General features: G+C 39.7%; 1 protein-coding gene across 1 annotated transcript; it reads right to left on the bottom strand.

Annotated features, from left to right (window-relative positions):
• Positions 1-4,839: 4,839 nt before the first annotated feature.
• Positions 4,840-25,521, bottom strand: DDX43 (DEAD-box helicase 43). Its single transcript, XM_070419336.1, has 16 exons — positions 25,272-25,521; positions 22,013-22,068; positions 20,962-21,088; positions 19,998-20,132; positions 18,569-18,650; positions 16,571-16,727; positions 16,202-16,320; positions 15,618-15,728; positions 15,193-15,334; positions 14,170-14,270; positions 10,339-10,426; positions 8,442-8,569; positions 8,160-8,269; positions 7,100-7,238; positions 5,795-5,882; positions 4,840-4,956 (listed from the first exon to the last, which is right to left on the bottom strand). The coding sequence occupies exons 1-16, from the start codon at positions 25,519-25,521 to the stop codon at positions 4,840-4,842; spliced, it is 1,950 nt and encodes a 649-aa protein (XP_070275437.1).
• Positions 25,522-26,823: the final 1,302 nt, after the last annotated feature.

Raw genomic sequence — 26,823 nt, forward strand, 5'->3', positions numbered from 1 at the left:
TGTTCAACATACAAATATATTTGGAAGCAGTGTCCTATCCTAAATATTAGGATATATAAGAAGGAAATGAAAATATAAATTCTACATTGTCTTTACATGTCTCAGGAAATTCATAATCTTATAGGAAAATATTGGCTAAATTAATACACGTGGCTAAATATAAAACATGTAATATTTTTTTAAAGTAGCACTTTTATATATATTTCAGAAAAGGCAATACATACACATGGTACAAAACTAAAAGAAACAGGTGTGGAGTTAATTTTGGTAACTTAGGAAAATATAGTCAAGCTTATGAATTCACATTTGTTGACATAATGTTATACACTGTTCTTAAAATTTTTTTGCCTCCATATCCCTAAGGTAGTTAGAGTGGGAAGAGCTGTTCTTCCCGCCCCACTCAGACTTATCAGAAACATATCTATTTGATGGTTCTTACTAAAGAATCAGGCGTTGGCTTTCAATGAACTCTGTATTTTTTTAAAAAAATTAACATATTTTAATTGATTTCAGAGAGGAAGGGGAGAGAGAGAGAGAGAGAGAGAGAGAGAGAGAGAAACATCAATGATGAGAATCATTGATCAGCTGCCTCCTGCATGCCCCACACTGGGGATCAAGCCCGCAACCCGGGCATGTGCCCTGACCGGGTATTTAATTGTGACCTCCTGGTTCATAGGTCAATGCTCAACTACTGAGCCTCGCTAGCCAGGCTGAACTCTGTTATTTCCTAATTAATTTATACTTTTACCCTTATTTCCTTTGTTTTCTTATTAATCTTCTTAGGAAACTATTACTGCATGAATAATGTAAGATGAGATGGTGAAGGCCTAATTATACACAAATATAAATACCTACCTAAATACTAAATGTTAATAAAAGTAACTATCATATATGGAATACAGGAAGCTGTACACAAAACTGTAAGGGAAAGGTGGGGAGTATCATTGGTCAAGGAAATTTCATGGAAATGAAATTTTCCTAGGATTTATTTTAGCATGGGGCTATAGGCTAAAATGTAAGGAACAGCTGTTGCATATTTCATTGCCATGAAATCCTTTTACTGTTTCATTTCAAAGTAGGTGAAGTATAATCACTTAAAAGAACCCCCGAACAAAATACTATTTAGTAAGCGCAAAATTAAAGGGCTCTGCAGACAGACAAGAGATCAGCATGTCTTTTATCATAGAAAATTTTTTATTTTGTTAGTATCTTTTTCACTGCCATGACAATATCCAAACAAGCTTTAAACCCTTTAAAGATTGACTTTAATACAGGAACATTACAGAAGACAAAATTTACTTTTATTTTTAAAAAGTGAAAAAATTTTTATGCTACATTCCTTAATATCCATTACAAAAATTTTCAACTCAAGTTGAAATACTTTTAATTTTGTTAAACTATAAAATATTGAATTCTACATTTTAAAGCACTATTATTTTAATAATCAGTCAAGTCTTTCAAACACCATCAGCATGTTTCCATATTTCCATACAGCTGAAGTACTATATCTGTAAAAAATCTTGAGTTCTGAAAAATAAGCAGAAAAAAATGTAAACTGCTGTTCCCAAATCTTTTAAAAGTTATAACTGTGATGAAATACATAACAAAACTTACCATGCTAGCGATTTTTAAGTACACAGTTCAGTAGTAAAGCATTAAATATATTCATTTTTCTACAACCAATCTCTACGACCTTTTCTTTTTGCAAAACTGAAACCTATATCCCCATTAAACATTTCCCCATTTCCCTCTCCCACTAGCTCCTGGCAACCACCATGCTAGTTTGTCTTTTTATTGACCACTCTAGCTACCTCAGGTCCTTATTTCATTGAGCATGATATCCTTTCACTATCCTATCCATGATTTCAATGGATCTGACACATCCATTTTATAGGATGTGTCAGAATTTCCTCTTACGCACCACTTAGTTCATCAATGCATTAACACCTGGTTGCCTCCACCTTTTGGCCATTATGAAGAAAGCTGCTATGAACATAGGTGTACAAATACCTCCTAGGGACCTTGCTTTCAACTTTTTTGGATATATACCCAGAAGTAGATTTGCTGGATTCTATTCTTAATTTTTTGAGTAATTGCTAGTTTGGATAGTGGATGCCCCATTTTACATTCCCACCAACAGTGCACAAGGGTTCTGGTTTCTGCATATCCTGGCCAACTCTTACTTTCGGTTTATTTGGTATTAGCCATCCTAAAGGGTATGAGGTGATCTCATCGTGGTTTTGACTGGCATTTCCCTAGTGACTAGTGAGACTGAGCATCTTTCATGTTTGTTGGACATTGGTACAGGGTGGGGCAAAAGTAGATTTACAGTTGTTGGTATGGAAAATAATCCTATCTAATAATAGACAAACATGGTAATTAACCATAACTTCGCTACCCTTCCCATTTGCTAATCAGGGCGATATGCAAATTAACTGCCAACTAAGATGGTGGTTAACCGCCAACAAAGATGGTGGTTAATTTGCATATGTAGGCGCAATGCTGGGAGGCGAAAGGGGAAGAAGCCGCCTGCCACTCGGTGATCGGAAACCCAAGTGGCAGCTAAGAGCCCGGTGGCAGGGCAAAAGTGGCCCTGGCACTCAAATGGAAGGAGGCGATGGTGGGGCCCTGCCCCGTGTGCAGCCTGCTCCGTGTGCGGCCAGGCCATCGACGCAGAGCTCAGGCGGAACAAGGGGATGGCAGGGGGCCCGCCCCGTGTGCAGCCCTTCCTGAGTGCAGCCCCAGCCATCCGCGCGGGGCTCAGAGGGAACATGGCGATGGCGATGGTGGTGGCCCAGCCCCCTGTGCGCCCAGGCCATGGGCGTTGGGCTCAGGAGGCTCCACCAGCAAAGCGGGACTGTGGGTTGGGAATGGGCACAAGGCAGACCTCCTGGTCCTTCCCCTCAGCCGGCAGGCTCCTATCAATCTTCAGTTTCTACTGAAAGGAATGTGGCGCCTCCACTGGGCAGCCTCCCAGGACTCGCAGGCTCTGGAGTGGAGACTTCAACAAGGACTTCAGCGCCTGCTCAGGGGAATAACCACCACCTCCCTACTCCACAGCTGCTTCTGTGTCTGCAAGAAGTGCGCATGCTCCTCTCTGTGACATGGGCGGGGCCAGAGCCTGAGTGAGGGGTTCCACCATAGCAAAGCAGCTGGACCAGTGCAGGGATGGAGGGAGGGAGGGCGGGGAAGGAGCAAGGGGGAAGCCCTGGTTCCCTGCTCCTCTTCCCACAGGCATGGCCCTGGCTGCTGTTATGATAAAAGGAGTTGTGTTTTTTTAACTCTGTCTGGGTAAAGGAAACAAGTGTCTGCTGACTTCTGATCTTATTCTCAGAGATGCCAGTTAATCCCTCTGGATGCATCATATCCAACCTCCAAAGGATCCGAGGGGCAGGATCAACCTTCGTTCCATAGTTGAGGAAATTGACCAATAAACACATGTGTCTCATGCCTCAGTGTTAACTACCACAGAAATCTCCGGGTAATGACTCAGATTCTATATCTAAGGGTATATTTTCTTCTGTTTTCATGTTTAATTCAGCCCCAAGAATCAAATAATACAATAAAGAATAAAATGAGTTCAGAGGGCTCAGCATTGTATTCCCAGGGCCTTTGGTCCCACACAAACCGCAGAGCTCAGTTATCCTGAGATGAAAGGAAAGGAAAGAGAAACATGAAAGGTTTCCCAGCTCAGTCACAGAGACATCTCATAACCACATATTAAGGACACGGCATTAACTTAGGGGTGGAAAGAACACAAATGGAATAGAATATGGAGCCACTTGGAGTGAGCAGGCCAGCAGGGGGGCAGTTGGGGGCAAGCAGGCCAGCAGGGGGTGGGGGGCAGTTAGGGGCAAGCAGGCCGGCAGGGGGGGTAGTTGGGGTGAGCACACTGGTACAGGGGGCAGTTGGGGCTGATCAGGCTGGTGGGGGGGGGGGAAAGTTGGGGGCAAGCAGGCTGGCAGGCAGAGTGGTTAGGGGCAATCAGCCAGGCAGGCAGGTGAGTGGTTAGGAGCCAGCAGTCCCAGATTGTGAGAGGGATGTCCGACAGCCAGTTTAGGCCCGATCCCTGTAAACCAGCAGTAGGACATCCTTCCAGGGGTCCCAGATTGGAGAGGGTGCAGGCTGGGCTGAGGGACACTCCCCCCAGCCCCCGAGTGCACAAATTTTTGTGCACCGGGCCACTAGTATAATTAATAAATAATAATACAAGAATAAGCTGTTATGTATACTCACAACTGTGTATCTTATTTGGAGAAATGTCTGTCCAAACCCTCTGCCCATTTTTTAATCAGGTTGTGTGTTTTGTTCAGTTTTAGTTCTCTATATTGTGGATAAATAGTCCCTTACCAGAAATATGATTTGTAAAAGTATTTTCTTCATAGTTTATTCACTCGGTGGCCTACTGGACATTTACAGTCTCTTCCCACTACAAATATTGCTGTAGTAAATCTTCACTTGTACATGCCAGCATATTTATAGAATACATTCTTAGAAGAGGAAATGCTGGATCAAAAGGTAAATGTATTTTTAATTGAGACATTACCAAATTGCTCAGAAGAGGGTATGATATGTGTACCTACACCAAGTCCATTACACTCTTGATCTTTCTGTACAATTTAAAGAATTAATAGTTCTAACTCTAAGATATATTACCTAGAATTTAGGTAACAAGTAAAGAGTAACACCTAATAATTTATTATGTTAACTCTTAAATACTGCTGATTTCAGTAAACATACTAACAAAGCCTAGTTAAGGAAAACAGGCATTTCAAAGACCATGTGTTATTCAAATTTTACCTCCTATAAGTAGGCTGAAACCACTTTTCAACATAGACATTAATAATGAAACTTCTTGGGTTTTCCTTGGGGTTTTCCCAATTTTTTTTCCACTTCTTTTTTCAGTTTATTTGCCTTATATCTCTCAGCCATCGATACAAGCTCCTCTGGGATACTCTGAAACCATTAAATGTGATTTTAGGATTGAGATTATTCTTTTAGTAGAACAGCTTTTCCACAATATACTAAAATGCCTCCAAACCATTTCAATCAGAGCATGTCCAGAACTGTTTACATGACATCTGTCAAATGTGTCTCTGCATATTGAACTCTGAATTTATCTTCAAGCTATAAAATCAGGCTGATCTTAAAAACACCCATCATTATACACTCCCCCGTTTGTATAGCCTCCCAGTTGCTTCCCAAGTCCTTTAACTTGCCTTACCTGGTGCCACTTTCTTTATGTTCTTTCTCATCTCTAGGCCTGAATATATGTTGCCCTGCTGAAACGCTTACCCCATTCTTCTACAACTCTCCTAACCCACTGGTTTCTTCCTCAGCAGGGCTTTCAGTGATGCTCATCTCCATTATACTAGTGGCCATAATTATATAATTTTATAGCTCCTCATCTTTGCTAGGCTACAGTCCTCATGTTTTTATTTATTTGAGAGAAAAAGGGAGCGAGAGAGAGAGAGAGAGAGAGGGAGGAAGAGAGAGAGAGAGAGAGAGAGAGAGAGAGAGGAAGAGAGAGAAAGATTGATTTGTTATTCTACTCATTAGTGCATTCATGGTTGCTTCTTATATGTGCCCTGACCTGGGATTGAACCCACAACCTTGATATCTCAGAACAAAGCCCTAACCGTATGAGCTACCTGGCCAGGGCTCATAATATGTTTAATTACTTGTTTAATATCTGTCTTTTCTGGTAAGCAGTAAGCCCAAGTAATGAGAACAAATGAAATTATTTGAACATATGTGACATGAGGTAGTGTTCTAATGAGTTTTATATTCTCACCTGGTTTGCTCTTTCCAGAATGTTAATTAATTCATTGGCAACCCTCCAATCATTTCTAGTGATAAGGGTAATTGACACTCCAGTCCTCCTTTAGGGGGGAGAAAAACGCGCAATTTTGATTTATAATTTATATTCATTATTCAGTTAGCAAAATGGAATAAAAACAGCTGCAGCAAAACCTCAACTCTTTCACAAGCCCAAATATGTATTATACATCAGAATTTAGCATCATTTAAACAGCAATATGGAATCTAAACACGCTGCAGTTGTTTAAACAGCACGTTACAAGGTGTGTGATAGTGGTGCTCTGGGAAGGAAAGGTCCTCTTACTTATGCCAACTTGGACAAGAGTAACCACTGGGTATATGACACTATAGATATAAAGCAAGGAGTGGAATCAGAAAGTTACATGCAGCTAACCATAGTGGGGTCTATAGAACCAGAATAGGCCAGTTCAACAGAAATAAAGTAGCAAAGCAGGTTATAGGGCAGTGATGGCGAACCTTTTGAGCTCGGCGTGTCAGCATTTTGAAAAACCCTAACTTAACTCTGGTGCAACCATATTTGCAACCATAGTAAAACAAAGATTTATATTTTTGATATTTATTTTATATATTTAAATGCCATTTAACAAAGAAAAATCAACCAAAAAAATGAGTTCACGTGTTACCTCTGACACACGTGTCATAGGTTCGCCATCACTGTTATAGGGTGACTCAGACAATTTACAGGCAAGAGAACAAAACCATTTATAGGCAAGAAAACAAAACAGTTTTTCAGGAAAAAAAGGTCTGTGAGGGGATGCCCGGCTGGTGTGGCTCAGTGGTTGAGCATCAACCTATGACCCAGGAGGTCATGGTTCAATTCCTGGTCAGGACATATGCCCAGGTTGTGGGCTCGATCCCCAGTACGGGGTGTGCAGGAGACAGCCAATCAACGATTCTCTCTCATCATTGATGTTTCTCTCTCTCTCCTTCTCCCTTCCTCTCTAAAACGAATTAAAATATATTATTTGTAAACTAGTGGCCCCGTGCATGAATCAGTGCATAAGTAGCTCTGCCGCTTGCCTCAGCTGACCGCCCAGCCCACCGCTTGCAGCGCTCCGCTGCATTGTAGCTCGCTGCCTGGCCCTCCTGTAGCTCTCCCCCACTTGTAGCTCGCTGCCCCACCCTCCTGCTGATCCGGTTATTACTCGGCAAGGTGTAATGACCATTTGCATATTACCTCTTTATTATATAGGATGTCTGAGAGGGGAGTAATGAGGAGCGAAGGTTGGCTTCTCACAGGTAGACTATGCTTACTTACCCTGCTCTTCCAGTGCGCCCTACTCTGTGCACATATTCTTCAATGTTCCGGGGAAAATCATAATTATAGACATGTGTGACATCATGGACATCAAGACCTCGAGATGCTAAGTCAGTAGCAATCAGTATTCTCACTTTACCTAAAGAGTAAAGCCAAATGAATATAGATACATTTTTGCATAAACCCAAGATATATCAGAAAACATATTTTCCCCTAATATCTAATCGGGTGAAATATTATCATCTTTAATATTAAAACACTTAAGGTAAAACACTTAATATTAAAACACTTAAGCATAACCCATGGACATAGACAGTAGGAGGGTGAGGGCATGTGCTGGGGGGTAGGAATGGCCGGGGAGAAGTCAATGGGGGAAAAAGAAGACGTGTAATACTTTAAGCAATAAAGAATTTAAATTTTTGAAAAAGGGGAAAATACCAAACACTTAAGGTAGTGAAAATGGGAATGGGATATTTATTTAGTCTTTCTTGTTAACTGCTGGCAAGTTACAACACAGTAGATACCATGGTTCAGCAAATGCTCCCTAAATCATCTGAGCCATATCACCAAGATACATGCATCTCAGGTAAATTAATAGAAATATCCCCCACTGCAAATTGTTGCCTTGACATCCAGGTTTAAGCATTAGCTCTCTGAATTTGGACAGTCTTAGTCTGATTAGTATTTAGAGCTCTACCAAGTATAGTTTTGATGTCTGTAAGCTGAGGACAGATCTTAGAAATGGGTTCTATGAAGAAGAGCTGTCACACAGCCAATCACATGCATTGTACTCATTTAAAATGCAACATATAGCCCCAGCTGGTTTGGCTCAGTGGATAGAATGTCAGCCTGCGGACTAAAGGGTCCCAGGTTCGATTCCGGTCAAGGGCATACGCTCTGGTTGTGGGCTCGATCCCCCCCGGCGTGCAGGAGGCAGCCAATCAATGATACTCTCTCATCATTGATGTTTCTATCTATCTCCCTTCCTCTCTGAAATCAATAAAAAAAATATTTAAAACAAATAAATAAAATGCAACAAATAGTAATTAAATAAATGTACCTGTTTTAAAGTTTTCTAATGCTTTCTCTCGATCGCTCTGTTCTCTGTTGCCATGCAGAGACTCTACTGATATATGCCGGAGAATCAGGTCGCTTGATAAGTGATCAGCACTGAAGCAAAAGATCAAGTCAGTGATCTTAAGTGCTTATTCTAATACCACCATCAATTCACTATTTTACTTCTATTAGCATATCCACTCTCATTTGAAAATAGGATACAAATAGAAATAATGCTAAATAAATCCATTTGATGACTAAGGATGTAAAAGAAAAAAATACCTACACAGCTTTTCTGCCGACAAACACTATGACTTTGTCTTTGGGAGACATGCTCTCTAAGAAGGTTTGGACATGAGATCGTTTCTCTTCTTCTGTGGTGACAATTATATTTTGTGTCACAGTACTTACAGCCTAAAAGATTCAAAGATCATAGTACATCAACATTGATAGGCAAATCCCATACCTCCTTGGCTCACAATAGATCTTATTTCACATCATTGGTTAATGCTTTAATAAACTGCCAACAGGAAAAAGAGCAGCAGGTCCTTGCAAAACTATTTCTATTCAAGGATTTGTAGAGAAGTTGGAAACTCTTTTATAAAAAAATATTTATTCCCTTTTTATGAATGTATTGGGGGTGAACTGGTTAACAATATTATACAGTTTTCATGTGCATTGGAAACTCTTGAAGGCTTGGCAGTGTGTTGAAGCTATTTGGTTACCATTGTAGGAAAAGAAATACCCATGAGGCTAATCTTACAAAAACTAACATGAATATAGCCCTTTTGAGTATAGCCCTTACAACAATGGAAGATTATTGGCTTATACTCAAGAGTTTCCATTCTATGAATATTTTGACAATTTAATGCAAAATTTCAAAATATCTTTGGTACCATTTTGACCCAGAGATAAAATAGATTTTTAATACAGTGGGGCCTTGACTTACAAGTTTAATTCGTTCCGTGATGGAGCTCGTAACTCAAATTACTCCTATGTCAAATCAATTTTCACCATTACAATGAATTGAATGCTGGGGCTGATGTTGTGGTGTTCACTGTGACGTTCGCTGCGCCAACTAGCGGTGGGGTATCTGAAGCTGGCTCGTAACCCGAACTTTAGTTCGCAACTCAAAGCAAAAAATCGGCCGAGAGACAGCTTGTATCTCGAAAAACTCGTTAGTCAGGACACTCGTAAGTCAAGGCCCCACTGTAGTATGTAATAAAAGGAAAGAACCAACCATGTATCCTGCCTTTCATGAAATCTAATGAAGTGAGCCTAGGCAAAGAGCCATTATTATTATCAGTGACTGAGTAAAAAGGGGCAATTTTCATTAATGATTACCTGAAAGGCCAATTACAATTATTAAGTGAAAGGCGAGAGAACTTTATAATGGAAGAGAGATATAATGGAGATCTTTAGTTATAAATTGTATAATTACTAACATCATCTGAAACTACTGAACTATCTTAACTTCACAAAAAGAGAACACCAGGCTTAAGTATATGCAAAGATATAGACCTTGTTCAGAACCTGATTCTAACAGGATTAATAAAAATGAGACACCAGGAAAATAGAAACACATAGGACTGGATATCCTATGGCATTAAAGGATTATTAAAATTTTTAGGTATACTATGGTATGCTAAATTAGTCTTTTAGACATATATACTGAAGTATTTATAAATAAAATCATATGTATCTAGTATTTGCTCTAAAATTAGGGAGTGGGCAGAGGAGACTTGCCAAAACACAAAGTATATTTTGGAAGATGGTTTTACTTTGGGTGGTGGATACACAATGCAATATACAGATCATGATACACTTGAAACTTATATGATCTTACTAACCAATGTCACCCTCAAAAATTTAATAAAAAATAAATGTGATAGCATTTTAAGCAATCAAATAAAGTTCTCCATTTGCATTGGAAAAAATATTTTTTATAATGTTTATTGATTTTTAGAGAGAAAGGGAGAGGTAGAAACATCAATGATAGAGAAACACCAGCAAACAGCTGCCTCCTGCACACCCGCATTGGGGATCGAGGCCGTAACCTGGGCATGTGCCCTGACTGGGAATGGAACCGGTGACCTCTTGATTCCTAGGTAGATGCTCAACCATTATGTAACACAAGCTGGGTTGAAATATTTATTAAAATAGTAATTAAAAACCAAACTTACAACTAGGTCCAAAGTACCAACATATACAATCATTGGCTCTTTTAAATAAGATTGTGAAAGCCGACGGACTGCATATGGCCATGTTGCACTGGAAATTAAAAAAAGGGAAAAAGATACACAAACATTAAAAATTTACTCTGAATCAAACATTACTAAGTTTCCTAAGAATGCTATGAACCAAATTGCTCATGAAAGACAAATTTAGTACTTTTTAATAAGACAGATTTTACAGAAAATATATGCTTCACAAAGAATTGTTCAACTTAGTGCAACTACTAGAAGAAACCTTCAAATATGTTTTTTTAAATGAATAAATCTTTATTGTTCAGATTATTACAGTTGTTCCTCTTTTTTCCCCCCCGTATCTCCCTCCACCTGGTTCCCATCCCACCCCATGCCCTTACCCCCTGCCACTGTCCTCATCCATAGGTGTAAGATTTTTGTCCAGTCTCTACCCACACCTCCTTCCCCACAAGAATTGTCAGTCCACTCCCTTTCTATGCCCCTGCTTCTATTATATTCACCAGTTTATTCTGACTTAATTTTTAGGTTCACTTGTTGATAGATATTTGTTGTCACTTTGTTGTTCATAATTTTTATCTTTACCTTTTTCTTCTTCCTCTTCTTAAAGAATATCCTTCAGCATTTCACATAATCCTGGTTTGGTAGTAATGAACTCCTTTAGCTTTTTCTTGTCTGTGAAGCTCTTTATCTGACCTTCACTTCTAAATGACAGCTTTTCTGGGTAGAGTAATCTTGGTTGTAGGTTCTTGCTATTCATCACTTTGAATATTTCTTGCCACTCCCTTCTCGCCTGCATGGTTTCTGTTGAGAAATCAGCTGACAGTCATATGGGTACTCCCTTGTAGGTAACTGTTTTTCTCTTGCTGCTTTTAAGATTCTCTCTTTGTCTTTAGCCCTTGGCATTTTAATTATGATGTGTCTTGGTGTGGTCCTCTTTGGATTCCTTTTGTTTGGGGTTCTCTTCGCTTCCTGGACTTGTAAGTCTATTTCTTTCATCAGGTAGGGGAAGTTTTCTGTCATGATTTCTTCTAATAGGCTTTCAGTATCTTGCTCTCTCTCTTCTTCTGGCACCCCGATAATTCGGATGTTGGTACGTTTGAAGTTGTCCCAGAGGCTCCTTACACTATCTTCATATTTTTGGATTCTTTTTTTGTTTCGCTTTTCCGCATGGGTGTTTTTTGCTTCTTCGTATTTCAAATCTTTGACTTGATTCTTGCAATCCTCTAGTCTGCTATTGGATCTCTGTATATTATTCTTAATTTCAGTCAGTGTATGTTTAATTTCTGACTGGTCCTTTTCCATTTTTTTGGCATTCTCATTAAGATCCTCTAAGTTCCTCTGAGGTTCGTAGAAGATTCTTGAGTAACCTTGTAACTGTGGTTTTGAACTCTACGTCCTCCATTAGTTTGCTTTCCTCCATTTCTTTCATTTGTGACATGTTTCTTTGTTTCTGCATTTTTGGCTGACTGCGAGGACCCGTTGTGTATACAGTGGAAGAACTGCTGTGCTGGAGACACCCTTATGGGGTAGGACTTGCTTCAGTGGGGCTTTGGTGCTCACTGAGTCTGCTTCTTGAGTGTGTCCCTTATGAATGTGAGGAGTTGAAATCTGGTATCTGACCAGGGTACCCTGGCTCCTGGATATCCAAGTCAACCACTGTGTGAGTCCACCCAGCAGGAGCTACAGCGATACCAGCAGATTTCTCCTCTTTGTTTGGGGTTTGGAAGTTTTGGAGCTCTCTGACCCAGCTGCAGTTAGGTTAGGCTGCAAAAGCGCAGGTAATTCCTTTGCACCACTGTGCACACTTTGGGTGGGGATGTAAACTGAGTGGGGCGGGGTCTCAGAGAATCAACAGGGCAGAGCAAACAGCAATGGCTATTGTCAGCCGTCTCCGCGTCTCTGCGTCCCGAGTCCTGAGTCCTGCACCCCACAGCAACAATGATCCCTGCGAGCAGCTCTGCGAGAAAATCACCCTCACTTTCTGACCCACTGCAAGACAGTCCAGTTTCTCCCTCTAGGAGTCTGGGACCCCAGAGTCTTGTCGTAAATGAGTTCAGTGCATTTGAGAGCTTGTATCCCCTTCCGGTTGAAAGAAACCACGCACCCAGGTGCAGCCCGGTTCGTGCGCCTCCGTACCACTGTTCTTGGCGCCTCTGCACCTCCTACCTGGTCTAAATGCGCTTTTTTCTTTCCTTCTAGTTTTAGAACTTCCACTCGGTCAGCTTTCCCGTGGTTCTGGATGATAGCTGTTTTGTCTTATAGTTGTAGTTTTAATGTTGTTGTGGGGGCAGCACGTACAGGTTTATACCTTATGCCGCCATCTTGGTTCCTCAAATATGTTTTTTTTGGTTTGTTTTTGTTAATCCTCACCCAAGGATATTTTTCCATTGATTTTTATGGAGAGTAGAAGAGAGAGGAAAAGACAGAAACATCGATGTGAGAGAAACACAGCGACTGGTTGCCTCCTGCATGAGCCATGACCAGGGCCTGGGCCAGGGAGGAGTCTGCAACTGAGGTATGTGCCCTTGACCGGAATTGAACCCAGAACCCTTTGTTCTGCAGGCCAACGCTCTATCCACGGAGCCAAAAGGGCTAGGGCTCAAATATGTTTAATACACAGGTTTATAAACCAATGGTGAAGGAGGTTTATACCTTAAATTCTAATATTTGAAAAGGTAAAATGAATGCAAGTGTTAGATTTCTCTTGGCCTATATTTTTAAAAAAGTAAAATCCTTGTATTTTTCATACAATGTCAGCAGGCAAAACAATGCCCCCCAAAAAACATTTTAAGCGTACTTATGAGAGGATATACAAAGTCAAATGTTTCTTAACCATATGTGTGTGTGCGTGTGTATATATGTGTGTGTGTGTGTGTGTGTGTGTGTGTGTGTATATATATATATATATATATATATATATATATATATATACTTTCACAGAAATTAGATGGGAAGATTTTAAGAAAACAAAGTGAGGGCCCTGGCTGGTGTGGCTTAGTTGGTTGAACATCATCCTGTGCACCAAAAGATCACCAGTTTAATTCCTGGTCAGGGCACATACCCAGTTTGTGGGTTCAGTCCCATGGGAGGAAAATCTCTAAAATCAATTTAAAAAAAATTTTAAAAAAGAAAACAAAGTGAAGAAATTTAGTATAGTTCATCAAGTATATACCACTTTTTAATGCTAATAACACAAAGGAGAAAATGGTTTACAAATCACTTGCATTAGTCTTTTTTTTTTTAAGATTTTAAAAATTTATTTTAAACAAGAGAGGAAGTGGGAGAGAAACGACCGTTGGTTGCCTCCTGCATGCCACGACTGGGGATCAAGCCCAAAGCCTGGGCATGTGCCTTATGGGGTGATAATCAGACCAGCAACCTTCTGATGCCTAGAATGATGCCCAACCAACTGAACCACACTGGCCACGGTGAGATCACTGTGCATTTAAATAACAATCATTGCTTCCTCAGTTTGACTTTGGGCTAAAAGTACTCAGTAATCAAATGTTTATTCCTAAGGACAGGGGATCATTTATTCAAATGTGAGACCCCACTATGAAACACGACCTCCCCTTTAGGAGTCCCCTCCATGTTTTTATAGAAATCCCTATCTGTAATTTAGGAAACCCAATAGTCCTTGTTACACTGATACATTGAGTTGCTATACTAAGTGATGACATACCTTTCACCTAAGGATCTCAAAATACTTTCAAGAAATGCTCTGAAAATCCTGTGGGGAAATCAACCAAAGAACGGAATCTATTCCAGATTTATATGTTGTAGGCTAGCAATTAGTCACATACCTACCTTGTCATAATAGTCTGCCTATCTGGGCGCACATCCAATAAAATCTTCATTATCTGTGGTTCAAATCCCATATCCAGCATCTTGTCAGCCTCGTCTAATACCTGCATTAAAAATGTGGCTCGATTAGATATGAGAGGTAGCTAGTATGTATGCTCTCTATGAACAGAATACTGAGATAATTTTTTCTCATTTTCCCTATTACTTAAACCACTATTTTAACTTCTCCAGGAGAATATAAGACAGTGATGACGAACCTATGACACGCGTGTCAGAGGTGACATGCGAACTCATTTTTTTGGTTGATTTTTCTTTGTTAAATGGCATTTAAATATATAAATATCAAAAATATAAATCTTTGTTTTACTATGGTTGCAAATATCAAAAAATTTCTATATGTGACACGGCACCAGAGGTAAGTTAGGGTTTTTCAAAATGCTGACACGCCGAGCTCAAAAGGTTCGCCATCACTTATATAAGAGGTCTGTGTTTGCAACATAAATTGATTTGATTATTTATAAGTTGGCTAAGTTTCTAAATCTATTTAATGAAAAAATTGTATCTAAATATCCATGTGGATTTTTATTTTCTTTTATACTTACCTACATTATTCAACATTTATAAAAAAAACATTAAAATAAAATTATCTTAAAACCCTTACTTTAACATAGTAGAGGAAATGAGAAATGTTCCTATGATTTAAAACTATTATAGCCCTAGCCAGTTTGGCTCAGTGGATAGAGCATCGGCCAGTGGACTGGAGGGTCCCGGGTTTGATTCTGGTCAAGGGCACATGCCTGGGTTTTGGGCTTGATTCCCAGTCGGGGGCATTCGGGAGAGCCAATCAGTAATTCCCTCTCATCATTGATGTTTCTCTCTCTCCCTCTCTCCCTTCCTCTGTGAAATCAATAAAAATATATTTTAAAAAATAAAATAAAACCATTATAAAATGAACAGTCATTTGAAAAGAGTATTTTAATAAGAGTTCAGCTCTTCCATCATTCCAGACCCCTGCTCCATGATTACCAAGTAGGTTATGCTTTTCAGGTTGACAAAGTTATTCATTTGCAGGTCATTCAATCTTCCAGGAGTTGCAATGATGATATCTACACCTTTTGTCAGGTCTTGTATTTGTCCATTTCTATCTCCACCACCATATATACAAACACTTAATAAAAAGAGAGAGGTTCACGTTCAGATGCCTTTGGAATTACATGCCCCTTTCTGAGAACTATCAGCACCCATCAACCCACTGTGGTGTGTCATAAAGAGCCATCTTTACATCACTGTTATTGATTCCATTGCCCTGGTTATAATTATATTGTCAGGGATAATACCTGACCCATGCCAAGCCAATCAGATTCTTGAAATGTGTGAAAAATAATGGGAAAATGTATAAAGCTACAAATGATCAAGATGCTGATGCAGATGCAGACAAAGAAATGACTTACGTTTTAAGACCTTTATATGAATACTTAGAACATTCAGCTTGCACTTGAAGAGCTAATTCCCGAGTGGGTGTAAGGACTAACATGCCAGGGCCATTCCTTTTCTCTCTAGCTCTTCGGAGAGAAAAACAGACTATTAAAGTACCTGTCTCAGATACATGGTAAATTCATTCAGTCCTTTTAAAATTTGTAGCAATGAGTGTCAAAGTCACATACATTCACCATAAAAGGTGGAGAAATATAGAAAGACAGTCAAACAAAAAAATCCAAGGGCCCAAATAGAAGCCTTTTCATTGAATATGGCCAATGCTTTCCTATGTCAAACATTCTCTCACACAATTGTACTGAACATGATAATTTAAATAAATTGTTTCCCATGTTTCACTGTTAAGACCTTTGGTAGGTACTATCTATTGCTTCACCAAAATGTTTTGTCTATTCATACTTTCACCAGCACAGTGAAAGTGTATTTCCCTGGGACTAGGCATTACCTTTTGACTGATACAATATGTCAAAGAATCTTTAAGTGAATTTTTGGTATCCATGTCCATTAAACCCCTAGAGAACCCAGCTGTAGAAATTCTTACACTGGTTGAGAGTCAAGGTGAATAAATCCAGGCATTAAGTAAGACAGTGTCTTCCCTGTTCCAGTTTGGGCTACTCCTATAAGATCTATTCCTTGTAGAACTATTGGCCATGCCTGCGACTGAAATAGAATGATAAATAGTGAAATCAAAAGTGCATTTCTTTGTGTCAAGTGTCCCTCCTATTCCAGTCCCAAACTTCATTCAACAAATATTTTCTGAGTGCTAGAAGTGGTAGTGCAGGAAGTGCTGGAGGAGTACTCATAAGAGACAGTTGCTCCCTGGTGATTTAACTTCTAACAGATATTGTTTGGGGGGTGGGGGCGGGAAATGGCCAGTGAAATATTAGAATTAAAGAATTATTCAGCATACCTGAATTGGTGTTGGTTTTTGAAAACCTGCCTTTTTAATGTTTTCCATAACTTCAGGATAACATTCAAAGGCATCCTCAAATTTACAAGTAGGATTGGGGATAGGACGTTTCTCACCATCTTTCAAGTCATCACACACTATATTATAATTTTCCTTCCTTTAAGGGAAAAAACAACAACAACACAGAACAAATATTATTGGTTTTGGTCACTTTACTCCCCAAGCAAGAAATTTTCCAGCGTTAGTTCAGGTCATATCTAGAAATTCAATTGCAACTGATTAAAACCAGACTGTTAGTACAGTTACAGTAAATGAGCACATCTTTTTTCTTATCAGAATAGTTGCAGAAAGAAGGGAAAAAATTACATGGTATATGTGAATGGGCCAATGAAAGTTTCATGAAAAAGTTAAGAATAGAGCCTGAGCCTGAAGTGTGTGTGTGTGGGGGGGGGGGGGGGGGGGCGGGGGGAGAAAGCCAAGATATAACGGGTCAATGGGAGAAAAAAGGGGACATATGTAATACTTTCAACAATAAAGATTTAAAAAAAGAATAGAGCCTGAAAAGTACATGCTTCATGATTCAAAATTAGATTGGCAAACACTTGAGGGCCAACATGTTACACACATATTTCCTTTTTCTAAAAATTTTTTTAAAAATTTTCTTAGGAAGGGAGAGGGCGAGAAAGAGAAACTTCGGTGTGAGAGAGAAACATTGACTGGTTGCCTCCATCACGCATCCTGACTGGGGATCCAAGCTGCAACCTTGGTATGTGCCCTGACCAGAATGGAACTGGTGACCTTTTGGTGCACAGGGGGACCCTCAGTCAACTAAGCCACACCGGCCAGGGCTTTATTTCTTTAAACCTCAACAATCCTGTGAAGTGGGAATTATTCCCATTTGGCAAGTGAGTATTAGTTACTTGTCCAAAGTCTGAACCCCACCCCAATCTCTAGAATAACTATTGTTTCTGCTATACTATCTTAATTTTCTAACAGGCATTAATAGAAATGAAATGTTGCCAATAGGACCTTTAATTCCAGATAATAAGGATTGAAGAGTAAAAAATTTTTCTAGTATTCAGATACCAGATCAATTTCTTATGATTTTCAGTTGCAGAAATAATTCTCTAAAACTTCTATTCAATATAGCAGGCATCAACCACATGTGCCTTTTTAAATTAAAAAATTTCAAGTAAGCTGTGGTGGATGTTTCTCAGTGGTTAGAGCCCTAGCACTGAAGGGTTGTGGGTTTGATTCCTAGTTAAAGTCATTAACCTGGGTTGCACATTCAATCCCTGACCCCGGTAGGGTTGGGTGTGCAGAAAGCAACTAATCTATGTGTCTTGCTTTCTCCCCCCACCCTCTTCCACTCTCTCTAGAAATCAATGGGAAAAACACCCTTGGGTGAGAATTAACAAAAAAAAGACAAAATAATAAAATAATAAATAAATAAATAATTTAAGTTAAAATTTCAGTCCCTCAATTATAATAGCCACACACACACACACACACACACACACACACACACACACATGTATATGTGTGTGTGTGTGTGTGTGTGTGTGTGTGTATATATATATATATATATATATATATATATATATATATAAATACATTTTTATTCATTTCAGAGGTGAAGGGAGAAAGAAAGAAACATCAATGATGCCTCACACTGGGGATGGAGCCTGCAACCTGGGCATGTGCCCTGACCGGGAATCAAACCATGACCTCCTGGTTCATAGGCCAGGAGGTAGCCATATATTAAGTGTTCCATACCTATATATAAATAGTGACTATTCTATCAGACACAAATATAGCCCATTTTCCATCTTTGCAGAAAGTTTTATTACATAGCAATGCTCTAAAATATGTCAATAGGTTACCAAGTTTTCATTTTTATATGAAAGGTGTAGACTTCAAATGCAATCATTTCAAATCTTTGCCCAAATTAATTTAATAACATAACTATACAAATACTCATTTGGAAAAGTAACCCACCTCCAAATGTCTATTTGCCCTTGTGACATTGACCTTGTTGTTTCTGACTCCATGTAAAAGTTTTTCTTAATTGGAGGTAAATCTGAGACAAAGGTGAAAATTCAAACTTTGATAAGTAATGACAATTTACATTTCATTGACACTTAAAGTAACACAAGTCAACCAAAATACGTATCAAGTTCATCCATACAGTTTTAGACAATTGTTCCACACTTTGTCAGCCAGGCTTATGCCAGAATTTTAGTTTGTCTTTTAATTACATTTTTCACACAAGAAAGAGCTCTTTAATTATAAAATTAAATATAAAAGAAACCATGCTTTGCAAAATCACAATGATCACAGTTGATGAACCTTCTCTCAAATATAGTAAACTGATTTTATCTTTTCTTTGAAGGTCTTTCCTATTACTGTTTAGAAATAAAATATTTGTCCTTATTCTACCTTCAGAAGCTACTCATCTTTAAGTGCCTTTATATCTCCTCCAAACTTAAAAATCCTTTTTCTGGTCACCCATCCCAAATCCCCCCAACTCATATATTGTTGAGGTGGCACTGGAAACTTAATATGCAGAAAGGTTGACTGCCATTGTGGAATTAATCATCGTTAATATTTGTCACATTTAGTGCATTAGCTTTTTAATTTTAAATAAATATATTGCTGCCTCATTCTGATAGACAAATTTAGTGCTCAAATTTACTCTGAAATTTGGTTATGGAACATTTCACTCCATATATAATTCCAAGTAAGAATTTCATTTAAAATTAAACAAATTTTAAAAAAACTCATATCTTATCAAGAACTGTATGCTTATTAAATGTTGTTCCCTTGTTATTTTGTCCTCGTCAGTCAGGATACTCCAAGATCAACTTTTGCTCAATCACAGCAACAATGTTAACAACTCATGGTCAGCATGTCTATTCCCTTCATTTCCCCTTGGGCCTGATTTTCTATTTTATTAAACTTTTGCAATAAGTTACCTCAAATAAGACAAAGAGTGGGTAAGTTTAATATTTTAATTGCCTACTTATAGCATAAATCACAACACAGACAACATAGAAAGTATCATGTCCTAGGAAATAATTGCAGCATTGCAAATTTGACTATCATTTTTCATACAGACCTTATTACTAAAAGTAACACATTTTACAGAGGATAAAAACCTCAATTAAGAGAAACATCAACACCACATGTAAGTATTAGAATACAACACCTGCCTGGCTCAGTGGTTGAGCATCAACCCATGAACCAGGAGGTCACAGTTCAATTCCTGCCTGGACAGGACACATGCCTGGGTTGTAGGCTTGATCCCCAGTAGGGGGCATGCAGGAGGCAGCTGAGTGATGATTCTCATCGTTGATTTTTCTCTCTCTCTCTCTCCCTCTCCCTGCCTCTTGGACATCAATAAAAACAAAAAGAAGACAGCACCAACCTGCCCACTTTTTTTCCTCCCATTTCAAAGCATCTTCTCGAATTTGGTCCCAATCAAGTAGTGGCTGATCTTCTGTAACAACACTGTCATCTGTCCTTACATCTCTTCGAAAAGAAGGTTGGAATGCAACAATATCTGTTAAAATATTTTTACCGAATTAGTTTCAAAACAAATCCTACCAGTACAAAATCCTCAAAACCATTTTACTATTTTGTGTTTTAATAACCTGACAATAATGCTTGCAATATAAAAATTTAGGATTTTAACGCTATAGTACCATGACAATTCTGGTCATGGTTTTTGTCATCAGTTATCTACTTCAGATTTATGAAATGTAACTTATTGGAGAAGTTAAATAGCATGAGAGCCTAGTGTCTACTAATAAATCACACATATCACTTAATTTTTATTATAATCCTGTGAGCTGAGTTTACTCCAGGTTAACAGATGAAGAAATGGAGTCTTAGCCCTGGCCAGTGTAGTTCAGTTGGCTGAGTGTTGTCCCGTGCACTGAAAGGTGGCTGGTTCTCAATTCCTGGTCAGAGCACATGTCCATGTTGCTGTTTCTCTAGCCCAATCAGATCTGAGATTTTTAAAATACCAAATTTATTAGGCAGTTTTCAACGACAGTCACGTTCCAGGGAAGAGACCATAGAGACAGGAGGCCAGGACTAATCTTGCTCTATCATTAATAGAAGTATGTTTAAAAGGCTAGTTTGTTTTTTTTCCAATCATCTGTAGCTAAAAGTAAAACTGCTAGGCTTCACCAAGGAGGTTATGTGTTTTCATTTGAGGAAAATGTATCCTGGAATTCCACAGAAAAAAAATTCTATAACAGACTAGATGTAATGATAGCAACCTAAAGCTTTATTATCAGGAATAGCATCAGCTATAACATGGCTTAGAATACTGAATGAAATTTAAAAAAAATTTTACAGGGCTTTAGTGGGCAAAAATCACTTACCAACTCTGGGTTGTGAATTGTAATTTTGTTGTTTTTTAACAAGATTATCTATCACTGCTTTTGCTTTTGTCTGCATTGCCTTGCTACCAAAAATTTTGATTTGTGCTTCAGGGCACCCTTTTGTTACCTAGATTCAAGGGGAAAAATTGGTAAGATTGAAGTCCCCTTGCCACTCACCCCTCCAACAATCACTCAAATCATATAAAAGTGTAAGTAAGTATAGTACTGCTATCAGTGTATGAGATATTATGAAAGGCTTTTATGCAGAAAAGGTCATAAACACACATAATTTGCATTTTAGAAAGATTGCTCTGGCCACAGTGGAGAATGGTTAGAGGACCACTGGAAGCAGGATGCTTCGTTTAGGGAAGAATGCCCCAAATGATGGGATTTTTCCTTGAGAAATACAGGAAATAGAAAGGACTTAACAATGATGGGCTGGTTGTAGATTAATGAGAAGTTAGTAATCTGAGGTTCCTGGTTTGGGAACTTGGTGAGTGATGTGGCTGCCTACTGAGACTGGGAAACAGGAACAGCTCAAGGTTTGAGGAATGGGGGTCAGGAAGGGCATATCAGATAGTCCCCAGAGATCTCATTCTTCAGTGAAGCTTATCTCTAAAGATTTTTACCTCCACCCTGGCCGGTATGGCTCGTTTGGGCATCATCCCATGCACCAAAACGTTGCGGGTTTGATTCCTGGTCAGGGCACATGCCTGGGTTTCAGGCTCCATCCCTGGTAGAGGGCGTGCAGGAAGCAGCCAATTGACGTTTTACTCACATCAATATTTTGCTCACATAGATGTTTCTCTCTGTCTCCCTCCCCCCGTTTAAAATCAAAAAAGATTTTATTTTTTTTAAAAGATGTTTACCTCCATGAGTCAAAAAACTGAGACCTGGAATGGCCCATAGCTTAGGTGAGTTCTTGAAAAGAATGGTAGTATAAAGAGCTTTGGCAGCTTATCTAAGTTACCACTGTATGTTAATAACTGAGCAGAAACGAGAGTTATGAATGAACTATGCATTTCGGGATTTAAGAACACGGATCACATACCTGTATTTTAGTGTTTGTGGAACTTTGGATGTCTTTTATTTTTGACCCACCACGACCTGTTTTTAAAAAATAAAGGAAAATAATTTTTTTTAGCCAAGTTGAAATCAGTAAGAGGGATATACCTACTTTCCTCAAAGAACCTTCTCTAGTTCTTTCCCAGATCATTCAAACAAAGGCTCCTGGGGTCCAATAATCATTTTCAGTTTGGAAAAAGGAAAGCAAGCATTTTCTATTCCAAATTTTGGTGAGTGGAAAAGGCTCATTTTCTAGACATAGATACTAAGGATTCATTAGCAGTCCCAACAAACTAATTAGATCCAAGGATGTGGAGAAATTAGAACCCTTACACACACCAACTCAACAAAAAAAAATCCAATTAAAAAATGGTGAAAGGTCTTGAATAGACATTTCTCTAAAGAAGACATACAAATGTCCAACAGGCATATGTGATAAGATGCTGAAATCATTAGGGAAATGTAAATTGAAAATCACAATGAGAAATTGCCTTATAAGTGTTACAAGGGCCAACATCAAAAAGATAAGAGGTTTAAAAAAAAAAAAGGTAAGTGTTCCGGAGGATGCTGTGAAAAGGGAACCCTTGTGCACTGTTGATGTGAATGTAAATTGGTGGAGCCACAATAGAAAACAATACAGAGGTTCCTAAAAAATAAAAAATGGAAGTATAGTATAATCCAGCAATCCTACTTCTGGGTATTTATGCAAAAGAACTGAAATCAGGATCTCAGAGTGATATCTGCACTCCCATGCTCATTTCGGCATTATTCACAACAGCTAAGAGGTGGAAACAATGTCAGTGTCTGTCAACAGATGACTCGATGAAGAAAACATGGCATGTGCACACAATGTAAGTTTTCAGCCTGAGGGGAGAAAAAAAGAAATCCTGGATTTGTGACAACAGGGATGGACCTTGAGGACATTATGCTAAGTGAAATAAACCATGGATGGAAAAAAAAAAAAAAGTGCATGACTCTACTCCTATGAAGGATCTAATGAAAGCAAAGTAAAATGGTGGTTGCCAGGGATGCAGGAAAGGGAAAATGGAGAGAGATTTGATGGGTTGGTTCAGCCATGCAAAATGAGAACATTCTAGAGGTCTACTACACAAATTGTTCTCACAGTTATCATTTTGTACTGTATACTTAAAATTGTTATGTGTAAAGTTGTATTTATTTTGAAAAGTTAGAGCCAGAATCAACATCAATTGTTCTTATAGTTGACAATTGTGACCTGTACACTTAAAATTGTTGTGTGTGTTATGTTGTAAATCAGTGAGCTAAACAGAGGATGCCGTAATTAATCAGTAAGCCAAATTTTAGAGTCTTTTATTACACCAGCGGGCTTAGAGGAATATTGTTTCCAGAGTCTAAGCAAGCACATGGAGGAAACTTTTCCCTTTTATACTCTTCCCAGCCCTTTGTCTCCCAAATATGGATTACACTTCCGGACCTTTTGCAGGCCTTGCTTGTAACTTGAGCATAGTACATTTCAGATAACTGGAGTATGGGAGTAACCAGGGACCCAGTGGAGCTGCTCAAAAGGTCAGACAGCTGAACCCACCCTCCCTATTATTCAAGTAAGCAAGCGTGTTTTACAAAAGCCAAGAAGAGCCGGGTTAAAATTTCAAACAGCAGTTTTTACAAAATGGAGGAAACATGAACAAGATGGCCTATGCTTCATGTGTAAATTAAAGTTATAATTTATTTTTTTTAATTAATTAATTAATTAATTTATTTTTAAATATATTTTTATTGATTTCAGAGAAGGGAGGAGAGATAGAAACATTGATGATGAGAGAGAATCATTGATTGGCTGCGTCCTGCCCACTGGGGATCGAGCCCGCAACTCAGGCATGTGCCCTTGACCGGAATCGAACCTGGGACCCTTCAGTCCACAGGCTGAAGCTCTATCCACGGCGGCAAACCAGGTAGGGCTATTTATTTATTATTGTTTAAAGCATTACAAGTCTTTTCCCCCAAGTGAACCCCTCCCTGCCACTCCCTCCCCCCAAAGTTGTATTTATTTTTTAAAAAACTGGATCTAGAACCAACATCAAGTCGGTGCTCTCGAGCACAGTGCTTGCATTTCACAGATGCTCAGTAAGTGTTGAGAGCTTAAGTGATTTTTACTGTAAACCTAGTGGTGGCTTTCATTTGTGGAGCATCATTCTTCAGATCTTTGCGCCTGAGCCACAATGAGAGGTCAATTAATCTCTGGCTGGTCAAGCAACAGATTGGTCAAGCAATATATTGCTCTATTTAATAGCAGCCTACAAAATCTGTTCTTTTTTTTTTTTTTCCCAAAAGAGGTTAAAAAAGGGGTAAAACAAAATGTTGGCTCTCATACTTACTGGTCAATTGTTGGAACTCATCTTCAGACTTGATGGCAATAAATGGAGCAAATCTAAATTCCAATAATTTCTAAATGCTTTTCGAAAAAGAATTTGTAAGACTCTAGATATACTAAGAAAAAAAGATGCCGTTTTCAGCAAATAAATCATATTTAAGTTAAACTATGTGCAAGATATGGCTAATGATCTGAGCTGCCCTACATCTTCCACCTCCTTATTTGTGGTTAATGGCTCCATGTGATGCTCAGATTGATTTCAGCACTGCTGTATTGTTCATTTTGGGGGTAAGCTGTCAAAGGCCTGATCTTTCATTCCAAAGCTTTCTGGAAGTCTTCTAAAAGTTCGTACCTTGGTGTGGGCACTTCCCCAGTAGGGAGTGTGCAGGAGGCAGCTGATCAAAGTTTCTCTCACATCGATGTTTCTAACTCTCTATCTCTCTCCCTTCCTCTCTGTAAAAAAAAAATCAATAAAATATATTAAAAAATAAATAAAGTTTGCACTCCCATAGGCCCTCAGACTGAAGGGTCCCAGGTTCTATTCTGGTCAAGGGCTAGATCCCCAGTAGGGGGCAGCCGATCAATGACTCTCTTTCATCATTGATGTTTCTATCTCTCCCTCTCCCTTTCTCTCTGAAATCAATAAAAACATATTAAATAAATAAATTTTTTTAAAAATAATAAATAAAAACGAAAAGTTTGCTCTCCCTAAACAATGTCTTTGTAAACTTCAAAAGGTGTGCTAAATGATTTATCATTCTAGCCCCAGAAGATAATAGAAGTATCACCAGGGATGCTCTTGCCCAGGCCCCGCCCCTGCCCAGGCCCCGCCCCTGGCCGCAACCATTCTCCTCTTCCGGCCCTGGCCCCCGCACACCCATCCTCCCGCTCTCACCGATCACCACGCCGACCCAGTCGTTCTTCAGTCCAAAGCAGAGCGGTGGTTCCTGGGGGACATCAGCCACAGGCTGCTGAGGGCTGGAGGGCTCCCTCCAGTCGCCGCCTCTGCCGCCCCTACGGCCTCCTCGACCTCTTCGGTGCGGCTCCTCCGTGGGCCTCCATTCCGGACTCTGGGGCACTGCCGATCTTCGCTGAGAAGCAACGACCCGGGAGGAGGCGTTGGCGCCGGCTTCCTGCCTAGACATGGTGCCGCGAAGGAACCCTGCGCCGCCGACGTCGCTCCCGTCCGGCCCGCACCTCCCGGCCGTGCCGTCGTGTGGCGGACCTGCCAGGGCGTCCACGCAGCCGCTACTTAAGGAGCCCGCGCGACGCGCGCCCCGCCCTTGCGCCGGTCCTCGTGGCCTCACACCCATTGGTGGACGAGACGTGTGGGCGGGGCATTCACGGCTGGACCAATCTGCTCTTTTTAATCGTGTGAGCGAAACGTCCGTGCGAATGAATCCCTGCGCCTACGCTGTCTGTTCCCTTTGAGGCGTGGGGCGCCCCTGAAGCCCGCTGGGCGCTTTTCCTGCTAAAGTCCCGAGCCCTTTCCATTTCACCAAGGCTCACAAACGCCGTCACGTTCACAGCGGGGTGCTATGCACGCACAAAACAGTTGAAACAAAAGGTTGGCAAAACAGCATTTACCATGGCGATGTGAGCAGCACTTGGATGTAATTGAGCCGATATTAGTTTTCAGAATGTTGGTGGTAATCTACAAATTTAATGATCCACAATTTTAAAATCTCGGACCTGAGAGATGTGGCTTCAGCACTTGACTTGAACTACCTGGTGTAGTTTTATTTTTATATTTTATTGATTTTTTTTTACAGAGAGGAAGGGAGAGGGATAGAGTGTTAGAAACGTCAATGAGAGAGATACATCGATCAGCTACCTCCTGCACACTCCCTATTGGGGATGTGCCCGCAACCAAGGTACATGCCCTTGACCGGAATCGAACCTGAGACCCTTCAGTCCGCAATCCGACGCTCTAGCCACTGAGCCAAACCCGTCAGGGCAACCTGGTGGAGTTTTAGATCTAATGCAATAAACTGAATAAATGCCCGAGGCACTCCAATCATTGCAGCCTGGCTCTGTGGCTGGGCATATTATTCCAGGCAAGCAAGCCAGCTGGGAGTGCCCCTGCTTTGATTAGGATCTTCAAATTGTCTGAACAAATCTCATGTCAATCATCTGTCAAACATGGTAGACATCTATTATGATGCTAGGATCTGTGGTCTGTGTCCAGGATTAAAGAACAGAAAGTACTACACCTTTAGATTAAGTGTTGAAGGAAACACGTGCTGTTCAAGTGGAGATACCCTGGCCACAGCTGTAACTTGCTAAAGTGCTGAGCAGCTGTGAATGTTATCTTATGTCTCTGGGCAGAGAAAGCATCAGACCAAGATGGGTGTTACTAAGATTTAAGGCTTGAACATTTGGTGCCTCGTGAATGTTGGGTACTATTTGTTTTTCTATAGCAAACTGAATCTTCTTATGTAATACAA

The sequence above is a fragment of the Myotis yumanensis genome, unplaced genomic scaffold (assembly GCF_028538775.1).
Source record: "Myotis yumanensis isolate MYYU_CA2020_CCGP unplaced genomic scaffold, mMyoYum1.0.hap1 SCAF_6, whole genome shotgun sequence".
Classification (NCBI taxonomy): Eukaryota; Metazoa; Chordata; class Mammalia; order Chiroptera; family Vespertilionidae; genus Myotis; species Myotis yumanensis.

Bases quoted from the DNA above. Each gene is read 5' to 3' on its own strand.
- DDX43 (XM_070419336.1), bottom strand. From the start codon at position 25,521: ATGTCTAGGCAGGAAGCCGGCGCCAACGCCTCCTCCCGGGTCGTTGCT. The intron at 18,651-19,997 runs GTTGGTGCTGTC...CCTTTGTCTCAG, and splicing joins GGAGGAAAAAAAGTGGGCAG to ATTTACCTCCAATTAAGAAA. The intron at 7,239-8,159 runs GTACATTTATTT...TTTACTCTTTAG, and splicing joins ATTAGAAAACTTTAAAACAG to GTAAAGTGAGAATACTGATT.